This window comes from Triticum urartu, chromosome 6A, assembly GCF_056163025.1.
Source record: "Triticum urartu cultivar PI428250 chromosome 6A, HENAU_Tu73, whole genome shotgun sequence".
NCBI lineage: Eukaryota > Viridiplantae > Streptophyta > Magnoliopsida > Poales > Poaceae > Triticum > Triticum urartu.
Genome location: NC_141878.1, coordinates 513,043,671 through 513,065,556, shown reverse-complemented (window position 1 = coordinate 513,065,556; position 21,886 = coordinate 513,043,671). Strand labels below are relative to the sequence as shown.

Below are 21,886 nucleotides of genomic sequence, written 5' to 3'. Positions count from 1 at the left end.
ATTTTTCTGCATCAAACTTTGGAACTGTTGCGGCGTAGAAATCATACTCCAGGCAGTACTGAGCATTCACCAAAACACAATTAAAACACCTCCCAGATGCCACTACAACAAAACTAAGGCAAAAAAAGGAGATAGAGGTGCAAAGAACTAAAACCTGTATGAAGTAGGGACTAAGTACAACCCTGTCAGCACTAGTGAAAATCTCAGAGGTCTCCGGCTTATCCTTCCACAAATTTATGAGATAATCCATTATGTCTCCTTCCATCTGTTGCCCTTCACCGAAAAGCGTATAAAGGACACGTCCTGTGAGGTCAATCACATTCCCAGGGATGGTAAACATGCAGTAGCTTGTCCTGCAGAATACAAAAGGATGGTAAAAAATATATTAGAAGTTCAGATACAACAACAAACAGAAGTTCAGACACTATAACTCAAAAGGCAAGAGGAGACATAAAATAGAAGTTCAGATACTACAACAACGACAGTTCAGACAATACAACAAACAGAAGTTCAGACAATATAACTCCAAGGCAAGGGAGAAATGAACAGAAGCCCACATACTACAACAACAGAAGTTTCAGACACAGAGTAGCATCTCTGGCAGCAACAAAGTTAAAGAAGAAGAAAACTCACTCAGAATACTTCTCCAGACCGTCTTTACTCAGCACATACTGTTTCAACTTCCGGACCTCGGATAGATGAGGGTAACTGTATTTTTTCAGGGGAGCGACAGGAGAACACCACTTCAAAGGCAATCTTGATGCTCTCTTGGAGGAAGTTATGTTCCCAGACTCAACTGCCGGTTTCCTCCTGGTAATCACAGCATTCTTTCCACCTCTACCAGCAACAATACCAGCATCACATTTAACATTCTTCGGGTAAGCAATCTTCTCAAAATCATCATCGGACGAAATCACTTCTGCTTCGGCTGCTTCGACTGCATCAGCCTTCCTGTAGCAAGGGTTTTTTAGAGTACCACGAATACCACCAGCCTGCTTCCCCAACTTGGAAGGAATGAGGGTCCGAGGTCTATCATCTTCTATCGAAGCTGTACTCATCGGTTCCTCCCTAGGCTGGTATTCCTGTGACCCGAGGAATGAGTAGTGGTAATCGGTCAACTCCAACGGATCCACTGTCAAAGAAAAAAGGAAGAGAAAACATCACCATTAAAATACAACTGAAGTTCAGGAACATCACAATGTGCAGTCCAACTAATAAAGATGACATGGTTACTACTCAAGCTGACCTAAAAAAATTAGTTGCAGTAAAAAACTAAATGAAGTTCAGGCACAACCAGAGGCACAATGCAAGATAAACCGATGAACTGGAAATCATCATCTCTGAAGTTCAATTAGAAAAGAAAATGCTCATGTCCATTTAAGCAATGGAAGGACAGAAATTACTGAAACAAAACACACAAGCAAAATTAAAAAAGATAGAAATGAAGTTCATGTACAAAGAAAATGCTCCTCTCCTTCCGAAACCAGCAGCCCAGCCAGACCTCAAGCAGAAGTCCAAGTTCAGAGAAAAATATGAAGTTCAGGTAGAATAAAAGATGCAGTGCAGGTAAGCAGTACAAGTTCCAAAAATACTTACATGTGTAGTAGCCAAACAGAGCTTGGAAGTCTGTCTCAAACAGGTTAGAAGAAGCGATTGAGTACAACCACGTCTTCCTGATATCCCCGATATTCTCATGGGAATAATTTGCAAGAACCCCGTCATGATACGAATTAACATTCGTAAGCATGAAGAATCCGCAGTCGATACTGCCATCAAATGAAGTAAAAGAAATAGTGTTAGGACAAAAAAAAGAAAGCCAACAAATTAAACACGTCGCAGCTTAAGTACAACTATAGTTAAACAGATGTGATAAAGAGAAAAAGTGGAACTCATACTTGTTTTGCTGCTGGGGGACATCAATCCAATCCAGATGGAAATTGTCGATGGTAAGAGGACTGAAGGGTGTCTCCCTGTCGTTGCTGGCATCCTTCCAAAGCCTCTTGGTGTTGTCTGTCATCCGTCAAAACAGGCGTACCGCACATTCATCTTTTGGTCCATAGTAGGAATCGAGAAGCTGGAACCTTGAATTCTTCAGGTCAAGGAATATCGACAACCAATGACCGACACCACCCATGGAAGCAGGAATCTCAGGCGGGTCAAAAGTAGGGAAAACAACCTGAAGCATCATAAACACACGAATCATTAAAAAATGAGAATTAATATCAGAATGGTACGAAAGAAAAATAAAACAAATATTAACACAGTGGATCGCACTGCAAAACTAATACAGAGGCAAAGAACAAGATATTGCATACCGAATCATGTGCATCCATGCTATCTGGACCACTCGCCATGAAGTACTTCCTCACACGGGAATCAAATTGACCTCTGAAAATCTTATCCTAAAATAATGCAGACAACACCAACATATGAAAAAATACAAAAATGAGACGAACAAGTTTTAACTAAAATGGTAAGGAACAAAATAGAAAAGAAATCACTGTACGGTTGACTTACACAAACCCAATACGGCAGGATGAGTTTATCCGATCCCTGGTACTTCGCACGTAGACAGTAGAGTGCACACTCAGCCACATTAGATGTAAGCATTCCACGAGGACCAAAAGATATTGCGACTTCTTGAACAGAAGCTTCACACTCCTTGTTTCGGAACATAATCATTTCTCTAAAACAAGCGAATAGAAAGTAAAACAAGTTCAGCAGCAGGAACTCAGGAAGTTCATAACACATGTTAGCACAGAAGTTCAGTTATATCATAATAGGCAGTACAGTGCAAAAGAGGCCAGAAGTTCAGCACCAGAGAAGCAAAAAAAAACAAGAAGTTCGGGTACATAGAGTTGGGAAGTTCAGGTAAGAAACCACAGGCAGTTCACAGGGGGTACATGGATGATGTAAATATTGAGCAGCTGCACTCACCTCTTGGAACGATCATTCCTAAGCCTAGTTACACTGTAATAAAAGTCATCAACCTTCTTTCGGACGACAGCAAGGTCGCTATCTGCTCACCAAAAGAAAATAGCAATTAACAGCAACACTCAAAGCACATAGATTCATGACAGTTTCAATTAAGACCAACATTCAAGCACAAACATTCAAAACATAAGCACATCTCAGTTGCTACATCAGAAAAGATAAAACCACAGCATCATAGACATCACAACCGATGCATTACAAACCTCCACCCACATAGAAAATAGGTTCACTTAACATTCTTTACAACCCACACGACAAACAACAAAACCAGAAGGTCAACTTAGACTACACAGGCAGTTCACAGGGGATATCATGGACTAAACCAAACAATAAAGAGGGAAGGGGATGGGGAAAGAAGAGAGAAGCATGCTCCTCTCTTCATGGATCCTTGCCTAGACCAGTGGCAGCACTGGAATGATCAATCTCCTCTCCATAACTATCGCTTTCGGTATCTTCATCATCGTCTCCAGTAGACGTTGCAGCGTCGTCGGGAAGGACACCACCAGCAGCTAGAGCAACTGGAGAATCTGAAACAAGAAAAACATTTGATTGTGCCTGTACAACATCAACATCAACTGATGGCTCTGCTGCAGGAGACTTCTCCGGGCTTGCAGCAGCACTACCACCAGTTTGTACAACAGACTCAACATGATCTTTCTCCAAAATGATGTCTCCATTTGTCTTGCCCTGCTCAGCATCAGAAACCTCAGCGTCAATGGACGAAAAAGGTTCAGTCAGGACCACCCCGTCGGAGCAGCCGGTGCCTGAGACGGACATGTCTGCAACCTTCTCTGGAGCAACACTAACATCATCATTCTGCTGCTGTAAAAAAGAAACAAAAAGTCATTACAAAGGGCTGACTAAACCTCATGCACAGGGGCAGCAAGTCCGTCTCAGGGGAAAACAAGACAAATGGACAAGAAAAAATGGTACCTTATTTTCACTGCCATGAACCTCATCAACTATTACGCCACTAGCGGGAGCAGGTTCATGCACAGGGGCAGCCTCATGCACAGGAGCAGCTTCATGCGCAGGTAAAACATCCTCCTCAACCCTAGCATCATCATCAACAGCCTACAAAAAGAAATCATGTAGAAAATAAAATACCTAATCAGCAGAAGTTCAGATTGCATAATCAGTGAAGGTCAGCTATCACAACTGACATATAATGGAAGTCCAAATACAGTAAACATAGCAGGTCAGATATCAAACTACTCTAAGATACAAAAGGGAACAAAAAAGGGCTAGTCATGGAAGTTCAGGTGATGTAGCAGTTGAAGTTCAGGTTCTATAAACAGAGAAGGTCACATAGGAACACTTGTGCTAAAAAACGGTTTACGACACATGACATCAATAACGGGCACCTATGCCTACAAACAGTAATAACTGAAAGCTAACATTGAACATTATTGCAAAGAAATATCAAAAGCCAGCATAAACAAACCTCTTTGGTACGCTCCACGTGGCCTCCTTCACGACCCGAACGAACAGAATCCTGCCTCTCAATCTGTCTCACAACAACACTTGCCTCATCTTCAAAAGGCTTGCAATGAGCATCCTGCATTTCCTTGAACAACCCAACGCTAGTCTGGAGGTGGGAAGTGCTCTGACGAAGCTCTTCAAGAAATTTAGCTTCAATAGATAAGACCCCCTTCGAAGACTCAGCATCAAATCCGTTTCCGGGAGGAAGAATCCCATCAATGCGACTAAGACGCTCAGCAGTTGAAGGAACACGAGCCAACTCCCCACAAATAGTTTCAAGAAGACTGTCAATCCTAACCAGAGAAACATTGGCAGCTTCAAACAAATTCTCGGAAGAAACGCCACCTGCAGCACTCACACAAGCAGAAGAACCTCCTGGATCTACAGGGGGGCACTGGTATTAACATCCCGGAAGAATTCAAATCTTGGGGAAGTTCCACTTCCTAGGCCGGCAGAACGAGGCATAGTTAGAACAGGACGTTCAATAACCCTAAAGAACACAACCTCAACCTGTGTCTTCCACTGCATACAAAAACAAAAGTCAATGCGTCAGAAAACAAATGAAGGAACATGGGAACAAAAAACATACAAGACAATACCGGAAGTTCAAGTTAAACTACACAGGAAAGAATAATGCATAGAAACACTCACAGGCAGTCTCCCAAACACCCAGTTGGCTGGGTCATCATCACCCTTCATGACCAAGTCAGCCGCAGCAAGCTCAAGAAGCTTGGCCTGATCCATGAAATTGATGCGAGGGGTCCTCAAGTCAATATTAGGCGTCTTGCCAATGATAAGGCAGTCCAGATACATAAGCAGCGGCGCGATGGCACAGCCTGTGACAGCTTTTCCTCTGCTAGTACCTTGCTGATACCTAACAACAGCACTCCGAATATCGTCAACAACCAACTGGCAGTAGTCCATGTCTGCCAAGCACAAGGTTCTCGGCCATTGCTGCCTCCCTGGACACTCGTGTAGACGTTCCAGGGATAACCACCTTCATGAAAACAATAAGGTAAAACACCTGCAGAGCAAGATCATCCTTCGTCTCATCCTTCACAAGTTCAGTGAGGATATTCCGCAAATCCTTTGTCTTGATGTCGTCACTCCTAGCATACCCAAGCTTGCCCTTCAACCTCATAACAACGTCATCGAAACCATCATTCGAGGGCCTAGGGGGGTACGATTACCTTGAGGGAACCCAAAGAGATGGTGAATAGCATCACTTGTAATACACATAACCTTGTTCGCCTCACCCATGTCCAAAATCATGGTTGAAGGGTCAATCCTCGTGTAGATGTTGCCCATCAAAGGACGAGAAATGTTGGAATCAACCTTCAAGTCAAACACACAACCAAAACCAGCATTGATAACCCTCGTCTTGTGCCTAAGTTGTAGCATTTCCGCACACGTCTTGACCTCTTTCAGTGAGCAGCGAACCGTCTTGTTAAAACGTTTCGCCTCACCTCCTCCTTGGCCACCTTCTTCGGGCGCTTTGCCTCCTCACAGGCCGCAGCACAAGCTGATACTGAAAAAAATACATTGACAAGGAAAAAAGGCAGAACAATGAGACACACAAGCTTCACCAAAATTCCACTAATGCCTACATACGCACCACATCTCAGAAGTCCAACTATGTCTACATAGGCAGTACAACCATGTATGACCAGAAGTTAACATGCTTTCAAAAATGTTGGAAATTTACAAAAGCAGAAGTTCAACCATGTATACCAAGGCAGTAATCAAACATGTATCTCAGAAGTCCAACTATGTCTACATAGGCAGTACAACCATGTATGAACACTAGTTAACATGCTTTCAAAAATGTTGGAAATTTAAAAAGCAGAAGTTCAACCATATACACTAAGGCAGTAATCAAAATGTATACAAACAAGTTGAGCTAATTTCTTCATGTATATACCCAGAAGTCCAACTATGTACACAAAGGCAGTAATACCATAAAAGCAAAGCACGTCGGCTAATTTATTCTTCTATATTGAGATGGAGCAGAAGGTCAGCTATGTACGCCAAGGCAGTGCTAAAAACAATAAAACTACAACAACAACGACAAATGCTCTAAAAAACAGAAAACATGAGACATTCATACCTAATTAGCGGCAACATCATCATTTACGTCGTCCTCATCATAAGCATTGAAATCAGCATCATCCTTGTCCTCTGGATTAACACGAGAACGCTTCTTCACACCCTTGTTGACCTTTGCAGGTGGAACCTTGCGCTTCACGCCGCATTTCTTACCCTTACCAGATGCACCAGCACCAAGCGGAGAAGGTGTAGGCGCGGCAGTGGCAAGCACACGAGGACTACGACGTGGCGTACCACCAAGGCCTAACCCTTCATCTTCAACAACTTCTGCAGGCCTTGAAACACGTGGGCTCCTTCGAGGAGTAACTTCACCAACTACTAGCTTCCTCGCAGCAGTCTTCTTTATTTTCTTCTTAACGGGGACAACCTTGCCATCAGTACCACACGACACGTCTTCCTCAACAGTGAGCTCAGCTGCATGAACAGATCCAGGAACATCAGAACCTTTCTCAAGGCGGGCCGCCCTCTTATTGTCAAAATCTTCTTGTTTCTTCCTCTTACGTTGGTCCTCCAGGAGAAGCTGAAGAGGCACATCCTCGGGTTGCGTGACAGGTTCAGTGCCATCAACAGACTGCGACTGCGTCTCTGACATCTGAAGAGAGCACAAAGGATCCGGAACGGAATCACAACCTTTGACTGACGGAGCCACCTCCTCAGCAGCAGCAGGGGTTTCTGATAAACCCAACTCAGATAAAACATCGTTGATGGTGTTCACAGCTTCCTCCTCTGTGGACACATCTGCAAAGAACACAAAAAATTGAAGCAAAAAATAAAAAATTCAGGAACAAAAACAAAAACAAACAACAAGAACAAGCTAAAAAAAACATGGCTCAAAACTTTAAAATGAAAAGAAAAGGGGTTTCACATACTAGGTGAAGCAAGAGCTGCAGAAGCAAGATCCTCAAGGCTTGAAAAATTCTCAAGGCTCGAAGCAACCTTGGCAATCACAGTCAAAGGGATAATGGGTGATTTAGCCGCATCAGATATTGGAGCATCAGTATTAACCTCTGAAGCTCCATCTTGATTGCAGGAATTTTTTTCAGAACTATTCAACTCATCACCAACTACAAAAAATGCAAGTAAAAAAGGCAGCTGAGTTCTAATCCGCAATCCTACACCAAAGGGACTTCTACTTTTACAACAATGTCCAATACCTAGAAGTTCAAAAATACCTAACAAAGCAGTAAACACAAAAAACAAACTAAAAATCTACAAACTAAATATAAAAACAATCTACACCAGAGGGGCTACTACATATATCATGAATGTCCAGAAGTTCAACGATACATAACAAAGCAGTAAAACAAAATGTGCATAACAGAAGTTCAACCAAATTTCATTACAATCAAACAATAATTAAAACGAGAAGTTCAACTATGTGACCCAAGCAAGTAGCACATAAAAAAGATGTAGCATGACCACAAACAGTATTTCACAGACAAACTAAAATATCAATGCCATCAACATGATAACAAAAAAACAAAGATATAAACTACAAAAATGAAACATCTGGGAAGTCCAACAACACTTGGTGACAAAGTTTCACCTGCAAAATCATCAACTACAAAGTAAGCAAACACTCTACTAACTCAAACTAATGGTAAAAAGCATACACATAACCATTACTAGAAGTTCACACGATTAAGAATGGCAGTCCAACATGAATACTAAGTGAAGATATGGGCAGACATATATGAGAATAATGCTATTTAAAATACAAGATACAACTACATTAAGATACCTGGAGAAGGTTTTGAAGCCATGACAACACAACCGCCTTGACGAATGCAACTCCAAACACTAGAACAACCTGCTAAAAACAGGGGATTGATTGCATATAGTTAGCAAGTACAAAATCATACAACAAAATACAAAAAGAAACTGAATCAAACCCTAGGATGAAACAACTATAACATACCAACAAAGGATGAACAGTAGCACATCTAGGCAAGCACAACAAAAAAATGTATCCATAAACTAAATACAATGTCACAGACATAATCTAGACTTCGAAATTCACAACACTAATGCAATTAAATACATCAGATCCAGCATCAACCATCCATCACACCACACCCTCTCTTACATTCATCTGACTGCTAAAATCAACAAAGGGGAAATGAAATCCACACAAGTATGAAGGGACAAATAGCACACACAAGCATCTCACAAAAAAATCTGACCACGGGGAATTGAAATCCAACCACCACACGCACAAGAACCCTACCTAATCTACCACCAAACCATCAGAAGAAGGGGGAGGGAGGCGGACGCGAGAGCACACAGAAGAAACAGGCAGGCCTCGACAGATCTGGCGAAACTAGAAGCAAGCATTAGGAGGGGGCAGCACTTGTACCTCTCCAGACGACTCCTGCACGCACGAATCCGCGTCGGTTCTTCCACTCCCCACGACGCCACGCGCACCTTGCAACCGCGCAGGCAGTTGCTGCCCTTGCTTTAGAGCAGAAGAGAGCGGGTTGGGCGAGAGAGAGCGGGGCGTGGGGGAGAAATAGGAGCGGTGGCGTGCGCCGGTTACTCCAGCACGAGGGCAGGGGACAGGGGCGGAGAAATCGGGGGGAGTTGGAGGAGAGGAAGGCAGCGGAGCGACGGAGAGGGGGGAGAGAGCGAGTGACAAGGGGAGAGGAGTTTTCTGACACGTGGTCGCGAGGGAGATGGTCACTTAATGCCTCTGTGTCGTGGGACTTGCAGCGCCACTGAATTTACACTTTTACCCCCCAACAGCTAAAACAGTAAATACATGTGTAGATAAATAAATGCACCATTTGAATGCATCTATTATAGTGAGATAAGATCACAAAACAGCACGGCTGATATCCTCAAAACCAAATATAGATGGCAAATACAGTACTAAAGGAAGAAACATACATACATAAATATGCCCCTAAAAAAACAAGAGAAAAGAAGTTCAAAAAATAAAGAACAGAAGTTCAAGTACCCTAATAAATGAAGTAAAGTAATAAGAATAAATAAACCATAAAGAAACAAAAAGAAGAAGTTCAACTACAAAAACAGATGAAGTTCACCCTAAACCATAAAAACCCTAAGATAGATAGTGGGGTCACGGATGTGACGGACTCGCCTCCGCATGCGACGACGCGGCACGCCGCGTCGTCGCCTGCTCCGGCTCGTTCCTGTCTCGGCCTCGCAGGGGGAGGGGGGGTCCCGACCCCCCTCCCCCCTGCTCGGCCTCGCGCTACCGCATTACTGCGCGCTAGGATTTGACAAGACGCAATGCGGTTATTCTGTTTCCACCCCCACCGCACGCACCCTAAACCCTAAAAACCCTAAGATAGATAGTGGGGTCACGGATGTGACGGACTCACCTCCGCATGCGACGACGCGGCACGCCGCGTCGTCTCCTTCTCCGGCTCGTTCCTGTCTCGACCTCGCAGGGGGAGGGGAGGGGGTCCCGACCCCTCCCCCCTGCTCGGCCTCGCGCTACCGCATTGCTGCGCGCTAGGATTTGACAGGACGCAATGTGGTTATTCTGTTTCCACCCCCACCGCACGCACCCTAAACCCTAAAAACCCTAAGATAGATAGTGGGGTCACGGATGTGACGGACTCGCCTCCGCACGCGATGACACGGCACCCGCGTCGTCGCCTGCTCCGGCTCGTTCCTGTCTCGGCCTCGCAGGGGGAGGGGAGGGGGGTCCCGACCCCCCCTGCTCGGCCTCGCGCTACCGCATTGCTGCGCGCTAGGATTTGACAGGACGCAATGCGGTTATTCTGTTTCCACCCCCACCACACGCATCCTAAACCCTAAAAACCCTAAGATAAATAGTGGGGTCAAGGATGTGACGGACTCGCCTCCGCATGCGACGACGCGGCACGCCGCGTCGTCGCCTGCTCCGGCTCGTTCCTGTCTCGGCCCATACTTGGGCTAATCCCATGATTTCTCACGAGACAAAAGTCTAAAAAGAACATCTGGAGAATTAAAAATTACAAAGAGAAACAAACAAACAAAATATAGAGCATCATGCACCTTCGCCTTCCAATGTGGAGTGCAAATCTCCAAAACCAGAAGTTCAATCATTAATAAAAAAGAAGTCCAGATCCTACTAAAGATAGTGCTTGTGATCCAGCTCCACACTTACACACTAGTTACAACAAATTGCAGAAGAAATCTACTAAGGGTTTTTGATTTCTGGAATGTAATCTGTCCTGGAATATCAATGTCAAAAAGATGAACCTACATTCAAGAAAATTTTTGCTGTGACATAAAAAACCAAGAAAGAAGCACCTGAGGAATAATAATTTTTAGTGTCGAAGAAACAAAATGCACAAGGCGTAAGTTAACTCATAAAATGTTCTAAATAAAGGTAAGTCCAAGTTGTAAAAACACAGAAGTTCGGCGTTTGGAAAAAACATCAAATGAACATGTAGAAAAGACAAATTACATAGAAGCAAAAATCTTGTAAGTTCACGTTAAACACAAACTGAAGTTCTACCACCGTTTGAAGTATGCAAACGTGTTACAAAAAAAAGTAAGGTATGCATGCGTATTTGGGAATAATCCCATAGTTGCCACGGAACAAACTAAAACCCAAATTACAAAATTGAAAATTACAAAAAAAACAAAAAATAGAGCGCGATGTTGCACCACCTTGCAATGTGGAAATCAGGAAGTTCAATCACTGGTAGCATAGAAGTCCAATTACTACCACAGAATGTGGATGATCCAAAAAACTAGCCCTGAAGACAGAATAAATATAAAAAGGATGATTTGTGTATCTATGGACCACCTCCGCATTTACGTATATGAGTACTCTGAAAAACAAAAAAAATGTACACAAAATTTTTATAACAACACCAACCAAACAGATCGTATTGCAGCATCAACCAAAAAACATGCATTAAAACGAGGGAAGTTCAAGCACAAAAGGTGCAGAAGTCCAACTCTGTAACACAGACAGTAGAATCACTGAAAAAACGCATTATCGAATTTGCTTTTCAGATTTAATCACTTGGATGACTACACCATCTCAGGCCACGACCTCGAACGATATCCTATTGCGCCCTGACATCAAAACAATAAATCAACCAAGCTGTCTCATTGAAGAACCGAAAACTAGCACGGGCGGACACGAGATCCAATCGCCCGATTTCAGCGGTGTATTCGCCTTCCCGATGGAATTAACAATGCATGAACGGTCCAATCTCACTACTGCAATCAAATCCGCCCTCTATACTCAAATAAAAATAACAAATCTACAGAAGCGGCGGAACCACTCCCGCAGACGAAGAACACAGAGCCTCAAATCAAATCCGTTGAAATTAACGACAAATTGCCCACGAAACTCGTACTTAAACCAAATTACCATCATGTTAGAGGTTCCAGGACATCCACTGAATGCATTAAACTTATAAATAGACATGAGTTCATCCGCCCTGAGAGTGAATCCGCCAAAATGCAAAAATACGAATCAAAACGTGCATTTAGATGTAGGTATGAGTATCTAGATTACAGTCACATCCCACACAACACTACTGACCGGAATAATTCGCGGGGGAAGCCACGGTTGTGAAGATAGCCCGAAGTTCGGGTTTGTACAGAGGGAAGTTCAGGCGCGTTACTCAGGCAGTTCAGGTTGTGATCAGAATATTATTCTGATCCCGTGATCAGAATAATATATATATAGGACGCCAGTTTGGGACACCTAGGTGCCTGGGCACCTAGCTTAAAAACCGTTGGATGACACTAAGATCTGTGCGCGTGTAATTAGTATTAGCATTGATGGATAAATCTTATTAGGAAAGAATTATTGCTTGATATGGACACTTAATACCTGCCCAGATTAGATAGGATAGAGAAAATCAGTAATAAATGACCCATGTTTTAAGTCCATGCATGTCTCATCGTACGTGCATCATTTTGCTTATAATGAAGGTCATACGTTGAATAAATCACTAGGTATATATGTACATAACCCAAAATATATTAGGTATATATGTTTTGTACTCGAAATATTTTGGTTATATATTAGATACCTATGTGTCACGTAGCCGGATATATACGTAGCCATGTTTTACTTTAGATATATGTCACGTAGACCGGGTATGTACAATATTTTCCAAAAAAAATTTACACAACCAGGTATATAAGTGTGTCGATACATTGGGTATTTCCACTTGACGTATATACGTCGACCGGGTATTACAATATTTTCTTCAGTAGGTATTGGATAGTTAGGAAACAAAAATAAAATGTAATTAGTCAAATAACAAATTCTTGGGTATATACATACCCGCGTATGTACATACTTTTGTTAGTAAGTATAAGATACCCACTTTAGATAATTGGGAAACAAATAAATGTAATAGTTTTTAAAAAATAAATTATTGAATATATACATATCTACGTATGTACATAATTTCGTTGGTAGGTATTAGATACCTGTATTAGGTAGTTAGGAAAAAAATACGCGTATTAGATACTTGTATCAATTCTAAAAATCAATATTATTACGTTTTATTGTATGGCAAGTCTTGCATGTCTAATAATTAGAAAAAACAAATAAAACGTAAGCAGGAAAAGTCTTGCATGAAGAATAGTTAGGAAACAAATTAAATATAACACGGTTTCCAAAACAATCAAGGTGTCCGGGCACCTAGGTGCCCTCAACAATTTACCTATATATATATACTTGTGAATCCGCTCTTTTCGTGTATCCCTACATCCCTCTGTTCTCAGCCCCACGATCTAAATCCTTTGCTTTGGATTAATTTCCAGTAATTTTGCATTGAAACGCCCGCCTGTAACCCATACCAATAGTTTTACTGTGCAAAAACAACCCTGGACACAGGACTGCATCGTGCGTCGTAATAGACAACTCTAGGTATTTCTCTCTCCCGCGGCAGCTATGGAACCCTAGGCCGAACGCCCGCGGCCCTGTGCTCTTCAGCGGCGACGGCGTCCGTCGACACGCGCCACCCCATCCAAGTACTGATATTCCCAACTGACATGATCTTGGCGTTCATCGGTAGCCGTCGGCCCATGCATGAATGTACGTAATTGCTTTGATCTCTGTATCCTTCCTCTGCAGACTGCAGGTCCACACTCTAAGGAGAGATCTTATACGCTAGATCAGCTAGTCGCTTGAATGAACAACCTCATCAGTAGCAATCAGCAACACTACGACACCACTAGTTCCAGGTAAAATCCAGTCCTTTCGTATGTTAAAGCATGTGTCATTGCCATGTGTGAACTTGATCCTGTAGGTGTGCTTGCAGTCACATGGAGCCAACCAGTTACTTGCAAATGCATATGAATGAAGAAGAGTTTGGCACACCCAAAAAGAATGCAGCCATATCCCTAGCTGTAAGTTTGATTAGTTTGTACTACCTTACAACTAATCCTTTATTGATCTATGTGTGAATGTGGTGGTCACAATTTATTCTTGATGTTGCAGTTTTTGTCTTTTACACCTGAATGTGATGAGAACTTGAAGCCTAAAGTAGGTATGGCATTTGAAGGACTCGAGGCAGTGGAGAAGTTCTACAAGGCATATGCACATAATGCGGGTTTTGGAGTTCGTATCAGACAACAGAAAAAGACTGAGAATAAGGTGGTACGAACTAAGTGCTTTATGAGTAATAGGGAAGGATTCAAGTCGAAAGATAGTAAGGAGGTCGATGACTCCTCGAGGAAAAAGCGTAAGCAGGCCAACACACGATATGGTTGTGATGCACACATCTTTGTTAGACTTTCTGGGGAGAACAACCTACAAAAACTAAGGCATAACTATTGATTCCTTATTGTTAAAAAATAATATGACTAACAAAAATAAATTCTTTGCAGGGAGAGTGTTTTTGATGAACAAGGAAATTTACTAGAAGAAAAACCCACTGATGCATTGGATGCGGCCACAAGAGAGAAGATTTCATCTATACGTAATAACATGGAAGATATGATTCAGAAGGCGAAGCACTCAGATGTACTCCCTCCGTGCCACGACGAGTAATTTGGAACGGAGGGAGTAGGCATGGACTTCTTAACATCAAGTGTGTTGAACATTGAGGTCCCTCTAGACCAAATGGTTCCTGCAACTACCAAAAGCACAAGGCAAGAGGAATATGAGGCTTTTATTGGTTGCAATATTCCTACTGAAGTTCATATACATCCACCCACTGATGTTCATACGGTGGGGAGATGCAAAAGAATAAAGAGCGGAAAGGAGACCAAGGAGGATAGTCGAAAAAAGAAGGACAAAGAAGTAAAGGCAAGGGTAGCACGCTTGTGCAAGACATGCAAGCAAATAGTATTTCATGATAGTCGCAATTGTCCAAGCAAAGGGAAAAGGGGCCTGATTGTGGAAGATATGCAACTAAATGGTGCTTGCTGATGCCAAATTTTGCGATGCAAAGAATGATTTTATATATGTTATGATTTAGCCTTTGATGTACAGGAACCATGTAATGGACGGGGATTTGCACTATGTTAAATCAAATTTGACTTGATTTATAATTTTTTATGATTATCAAATTACTACATTATATGAACATCAGTAGGGCGATGATTGTCAAATTTTCATCATGTTAAATAAATTCTTTGCTCAGACCTGCATCATACCGGAGCAGAAAATACAGTTTGTCAATATACTTGTTATACATGATCAATCAAGAACTACAGTAAATGTTCAGGAAACTTTGGATATGGACTTGTTTTTATAGCCTTTTTTATCTTAAAACTGATTACGGCCATTCTAGGCCACTTCTGGTAATTCAGAAGATTTTCTGAATAAGTCACTGATTTTGTTCAACACATATGGAGCTTAGTCACTGAACTTTGTGAATGTCCAGGATATTTTGGATAGTGACTTGCTGCTTATAGCTTAGATATCAAAACTAGACAAAGCCATCCCAACCCTCTTCTGCAACTCAAAATCTTTGCTGAACAATATATGGTTTGACCACATGACTGAGAAGATCACTGATTTTTTTTCAGCACTTCAGTTCGTAACTGAACTAGTCACTGAATTCTGTGGCAACAGCATACATGGTTTTGAGCAAGGGAAAAGCTCAACGAAAGCCTCTGATCTGAACAAGCTTGGTAAGGCATATCACGTATTGGTAAGGAATCTAGAAAAGATTAGAAACACATACAAGCAGCTCACACGATGTCATTTATTTAGGTGCAAATACTGATACAGTTTACTCATATGAGCATAGCACCGGTACATTTTGTACAGGCTACAGGTTACAGCTACAACTTCCTATGGACGAGAGGCTGCAGCTTCCTATGTAATAGGAATCATCGCCCGCGGAGGAGGCCATCCAAGGCGGCGTTGGCGCCTCATCGTTCCGCATCATCACCGCCGTAGAAGGTCGTCGGTTGTCATGGCTTCGCCGTCGAGACGGCCGGCCGGCCGGCCGGGTCTAAGGACCGTCGAGCCATTGTTGTCGCTACTTGATTGCCGCCGCTAGAGAAGTTCAAGGGAATCATCCATGCGTTGCCGTGGTACTTGGCCTTCGGATTGAGATTCGATTTGGGGGCCGATGCGAGAGATCTGGCAAGGAAGGATTTCGGTCAGGAGTCGCACGACGCACAACTTGGAGCTTTGGGTTGGGGATGATGGATCAGAGAATTAGGGGGGTTTCTGCAAACGAAAATATTTCTTAAGTTAGAAAGCGGGCGGGTGAGTGCAAAAATCCACTTCACTGCACCTGGAGCCGTCACCATCGCTGGAGAAAAGACCGTCACCATTGCCAACTTATAGAGCTCGTACCGCCGATGCTAGCTCCTCCTTGATGCGCTCCGGGTACAGGCGGCGGAGCTCCACCATGTACTTGTCGGTGTGCTCCGCATCGAGGTGCTCGCGGGCATCCCGGTCTTCCCGCAGCTCGCGTGCGGAGGCCGGGAGGGGGGGGGGGGGGGGGGGGGCAAATCCGGCAAGGCGGGGGTGCTGAAGGGTAAGTTAAGTTGTCCTTTTGCGCCGTAGAGGCGCACTTACAGGTTCGATTAGGTGCGGTTTAGAAAAAATTTGATCCTTTGAAACTTCATAGGGGATCGGTTAGAGACGTTCTAACCCTTCTAGTGCCACTGGGGCGTGAAATACCGAAATACTCACTCCATGTCAAAATATAAGACATTTTCTAACACTAAAACATGATATATTTCGATATGGAGGGAGCGTGTGCAAAGCATCTTGAAAATGAAAGACGAGTTGAGGACAGACCTATGCGCACGGACTGTACTATCGTATTAGAGCGATGGAATCTGCAGTTCTCTTAAAAGGTCTCGTTCGTACCATTTTAATCTACTGTTACTTTGGTTCGCCTCATCGGGTGGACACCGGAGAGTCCACAACCACTCCACCTGCTGGCATGATTAGCACCCACCCAGGGGCTCGTGTCGCCGGCGTCGACAGTCGCGAGTTTCCACCTAATACCGTCAGACGAGCCAGCGCCGACGACGATTAAGATACCGCTGAGCAGAATATCTAAACAGTCAGTCTCAGCGTACAGACAATGAAACAAGGGGAACAAATAAACAGCGCGACGGAACCTTTGTGAGCAGGCAAAGGATGCACGGGCAGATAACGCTGACAGCGACATACTAGCTCGCTGGCCCCGTTGATTCCAGCGAATTAATAAAACGGGGTTGATTGCAACAAGGAGGACACGGACAAAACATCACGGGCAAGACAAAGAGAGGCGTCAAATGGGAGTAGGATGTTTTTTTTTACCCCAATAGCCAGTGAACGTTGCTGGGAGGGATGACATTTACGAACAATTTTGATGGCAATTTTAGTTAGTGAGCATGACAATTCTGCTACAGTTCAGCTGTTTTATTAGAAAACTGCCGTGCTTGCAAACGAAAATCGTCGGCCTTGCTCATCCTCGCCACAACTAAAGTTGCTTCAAAACATTCGCAGATTATAGTTACCAGTTTTTTCTGAGGGTTAGTTTAGGGAGCTTTATTCAGGCATCACAGCCCAACTAAGGAGCAGGAGCAAGTCAGTCGTGTACGCATAATGAAACCATATATCCACAGGACACAAACAAGAGGAACATCGGTCCCATCCCACGATTCCGTTCACAAGCGTTCACACCCGTTCACACTGCCTATTTTTCTAACATTCATTCAGCAGATATAGTAGTACTACTGTCTGTAGCTATGTGGCGACAGACCGTGACGGCGTGACGCGACGAGCCAATCACACCGGATAAGTAATTTGGACTAGTACTACTCCCTCCGTCACAGTTTAGAAGGCACAGTTAAATTTGCATGCGTTTTCACAATAGATAAAGTTTAGGGCGTATTGCATTTATTTCTAGTAGCTAATTAGTACTCCGATGTACTATTTCTATATGTATGGGTAATGTGAATGCTATTTTTTAACCCATCTCACAACCATTCACAACCAATAGATAACCACCTAGGTTCCAGCACACACACACCGTGACGGCGTGCCACGATCATGCCTGGGTTTCTTCTAGCGAGGATGCCCTCCGCTCCTGCACCACCCTGGCGAAGAGGCTGCCGTCGTAGACGCCCCTGGCGGCGTCCTTGCGGAGGAGCCCGTCCTCGTCCTTGCCGATGCTATACAGCAGCTTCCACTCCGCCGACGCGCCCGCCCTGCATACGTTGTTTTGCTTGCCGCGTCAGGAGGTCTGAAAATTACGTGCAGGATGGATAACATAACAGGAGAGGCCGTAGACCGCGCGTACCATCCCGCGTAGTCGCTGGGCTGCCGGTTCGCGGCGATCAGCTCGTCCACCTCCGCGGACGTTAGGGCGTCCGGCACCGTCTTGCCGTGCTTGGCGAACGCCGCATCGAACTTGTCCGGAACGAACCTGCAATGGTTAATTACGCATCAGTAGCGAATCACCATGCGCAAGTTGGAGCAGACGAAGTGGTTGGCGTGTGCTTTTACTACCTTCCTTGGGAGTCATACGCGCCTGAGTCGCTCCCGTGGATGCCCTTGTGGATGTTCTCGATGTAGATGGACATGCGCGCCGTGTCATTTTCCTGCACGAATTTCACAGCCCTTTATACAATAGTAACTTGCTTGCTCTTTGGACAAAGAATGAAGGTGTGCTAAGACCTGCTCAGTTTCTTTGATTTGAAACATCATAGTGATCACAGAGTACCGCACTAGTAGCTAGTCATGCCCACGACTTAATAAAAAAAGAAGTAATGCCCACATCTGACGCTTGTGCTGTCAAAATCTGAAACCAGGCATCCCTCTAAATTATACCGCACTACTACATTTCATGATTTTGACACTCATCACTTGTCAGACCCGGGATCGCGTATCTATGCACTCGCAGGAAAATACTACTGAGAATTGAATTTCTATCAAGACTTGAAGAAAGCACAGTAAAAGGTGCTAAATGTTCCACAGAACAAAACTTTGTGGCTCAGGTAGCTAGCCTAACATACCAGAGCACTGAATAATCAGCTCGAAACCGCAGACAAAATGAAGCGTTCTAATCTAGCGTTGCCTTCTCTTCTCAGGGAAGCAAGGGAATGTTGCAGCCACAAGCTAACAGTAACCAGGATCCTTAAACTTAACACAGAAGAAAACTCCGACATAAGAATTCTCTGTCGAAGGATTACCGGTCTGGTCTGGGGGCCAAGGACGCCATTGATGAAGGTGGCACTCAAGGTGGACGAAGCAAATCCAAATCCGAGGGCCCGAAACGCTGGTATGCAAGGAGGGTAATTGCACGTGAGACAGAATCAACAAACAACAACCGGAGAACCACTGGGAGAAATCTCTCTGAAAGACTGAAACAGAACGCAGGTAACAAAAGCAGAAAGCGAATGGGGAAAAAATTCGCTCACCTGCGTACGTCTCGGAGAAGGTGACGACGCCGTCCTTGTCGCGGTCGAAGAAGGCCGCGTGCTTCTGCAGCGCCGTCATGCCGCCGGCGCCCGAATCGTCGCCGTACCCCGACGCCTGGCCCCCTGTCCGGCCGGAATCAAGAAGAGGAAGGACGACGGATATCAGCAAAGCGCGCAAGCCGCGACGAAATGGACAGCAGAGCAGAGCAGAGCCAGCCTTATTCATTACCTAGGAACATGGGGAACAGGAGCAGCAGGGACAAGGCCGCCGCCGCCGTCGCCGCCGCCGGGGAGGACGACGCCCGTCGCGGTCTTGCGTCCATCTCGAGGGATTTCTTCCGCCTCGCTCGCTCGCTCTTTGACTGCTGTCCCCTCTCTTCTCTGTGTATTTGCCGCGGCTCGCGTGGTGTGCACAGGTGTCTCGGCGTCCGCCGTCCGTATATGTAGGATCGCGGTTTTGCGCAGTGTGAGTGGTTGGGCAGTTTCGCGATCGCACGTTTCCGCAAGAGGAGACGCGCACTCCTCAGATACGTGTCCTAGGCTCGGACCGTGCCTCCTGCCCGGAAAACATTTTTCTTGATCCAAATTATTCTGCCATGTCTCATCGTTTATTATTAGCACAAGTTAATCTAAATTGTTTGTTTAATTTGTTCTGTACGCGTGATGATGCAGAGGCCAGGGCAATTCCTTTTTAACCAGAAACAACTAATATTATAATCATTTATTTCAACATGACAATGGGTACCCGAATCCAACGAACCCGGCGGGTAAAAACCCTATTAGGGTAAGGGTTTAGGACAAATAAATACCCATGAGTTTATAAATGAGAAAAAATTATACCCATCGGGTAAACTGGGTATGGGTATGGGAATGCAATATCCATACCCGCGGACCCGCATACCCATATATTAATTTCTTCTAACAGCGGGCTTCATGTGTTCACTAAAGGAACCTAGTCATTGTATCCTAGGCTAACGCAACCGCTAGCGTCGATCCAAAATCCTCTCCCCTGACGCATGTGCATGATCTTGTTTAAATGTGTTAATCTTGTTTTGTGAACTAACGGTTTTGTTAATCTTATTACATAGTCTCCTTCGGTTGACTATTTTGAATTAGGGGATGCAGAAGTACCTTCAATAAAAGAAAATTGTGTCTGTCTTGTAACTGAAAAATAATAATAGGCGTGAATGCTTCTTAAAAGTTCATGTACAGGCTACTCACCCATGTATATAATTGGACATTGTTTAGTGCCATCTATTTCGTGCTTATTGCTATCCATTTCTGAAAATCAATATCATTCTTTTTATTTCATGGCGCAACAAATCATCATCTATATGTGCTCAAATGCTAAAATGTGGTATATATGTACTGAAATGTTGAAGAATGCATGCTAAAATGTTGGGTATATATGTGTAAATGTTGAAAAATACATGAAGTGTGAATTGGGTAAGGTCATCGAGATGGGTATTTTTTACCCGCGGGTATTACCTGCACCCGACCGGGTACAGGTATGGGAACAATTTGAAACCCGAGGTGCGGGTTTGGGTATGGATATGGACAAAAAATAATGAGACATGTACGGGTTTGGGCTACCATTACCTGCACCCGAACCCGGCGGTGCCATGTTGACGTTTATTAGAGCATTAATATGATGTAAAGTGCTTAGGAAGATGCTTCGAGAACTAAACCAGGTTTTTAGGTACACGGCGCAGAACTACTATGAATACTTATTTGTATAGCAGATGTGTCTAATTAAGCACATGGATTATACCAATAGACACTATTGTAAGTAAAAAATGCTACTCCCTCCTCTCCTGTTTACAGGGTTCAAATATGAAATCTCATCAATCAAGTCGGATGCTAGTGAAGGAATATACTCAAATTAAACTAATACATTAATTTGAATTAATTGCAGTGCATGCATGCTTGGCCACTACTAGATGAGTAGGAACATTACATGCATTTGTGAGTTTCTTTCTAATTCTTGCATGCAAAGATTTAATGCGCCTTGAAATCTCAATAAAAGATGAAGATAAGTCAAACCGCCAAAAATATATGAAGATAAACCCTTTAAATCGAAAAAAATTCAGATAAGCCATCTAAACCAGAAAGAAGGGAGCGTTCTCCAAATACTCTCCTTTGTACATGGCACCCCATTTTCTTCAATGGAATGGAATTTTAATCTCTAACCGTAAGAATTGTTGACAAGACCATGGTTCACGCCTCTGCACCGTCATACCCACCCTCAGAGAAGTTGCCGTCAAAGCCACCACCACTAAAGTCTCTTCACTGCACCCCTTGGATACAACCACCATCAAAATTGATGGCTTGCTAAACACCTCCGCCATAACCGCCGACCTGCGCACCAACAACCACTAGCACCAAGATCGTCGCAACGACGCTACCTCGACATCGACACCTGAGATTGCTTCCTTGTTTAGGTTCTTCGACACGGGTCAAGGGATACAACTGGCACCTGTTGGGTTGTATG

At 43.8% G+C, this 21,886-nt stretch overlaps 2 protein-coding genes and 1 pseudogene across 2 annotated transcripts; 2 read left to right on the top strand and 1 right to left on the bottom strand.

Moving 5' to 3' along the window:
• Positions 1 to 13,705: 13,705 nt before the first annotated feature.
• LOC147965992 (uncharacterized) lies at positions 13,706 to 14,353 on the top strand. The gene is made up of 3 exons (XM_087527930.1): positions 13,706 to 13,758; positions 13,836 to 13,923; positions 14,015 to 14,353. Exons 1-3 carry the CDS (start codon positions 13,706 to 13,708, stop codon positions 14,351 to 14,353), a joined length of 480 nt encoding a protein of 159 aa, XP_087384056.1.
• Positions 14,354 to 14,398: 45 nt separating this feature from the next.
• On the top strand, positions 14,399 to 14,947 carry LOC147965991 (uncharacterized; annotated as a pseudogene).
• A 2,875-nt stretch (positions 14,948 to 17,822) lies between these two features.
• Positions 17,823 to 19,821, bottom strand: LOC125514529 (putative peroxygenase 5). Its single transcript, XM_048679867.2, has 6 exons — positions 19,625 to 19,821; positions 19,396 to 19,518; positions 19,168 to 19,253; positions 18,485 to 18,576; positions 18,276 to 18,401; positions 17,823 to 18,183 (listed from the first exon to the last, which is right to left on the bottom strand). Exons 1-6 carry the CDS (start codon positions 19,716 to 19,718, stop codon positions 18,024 to 18,026), a joined length of 681 nt encoding a protein of 226 aa, XP_048535824.1. The 5' UTR covers positions 19,719 to 19,821; the 3' UTR covers positions 17,823 to 18,023.
• Positions 19,822 to 21,886: the final 2,065 nt, after the last annotated feature.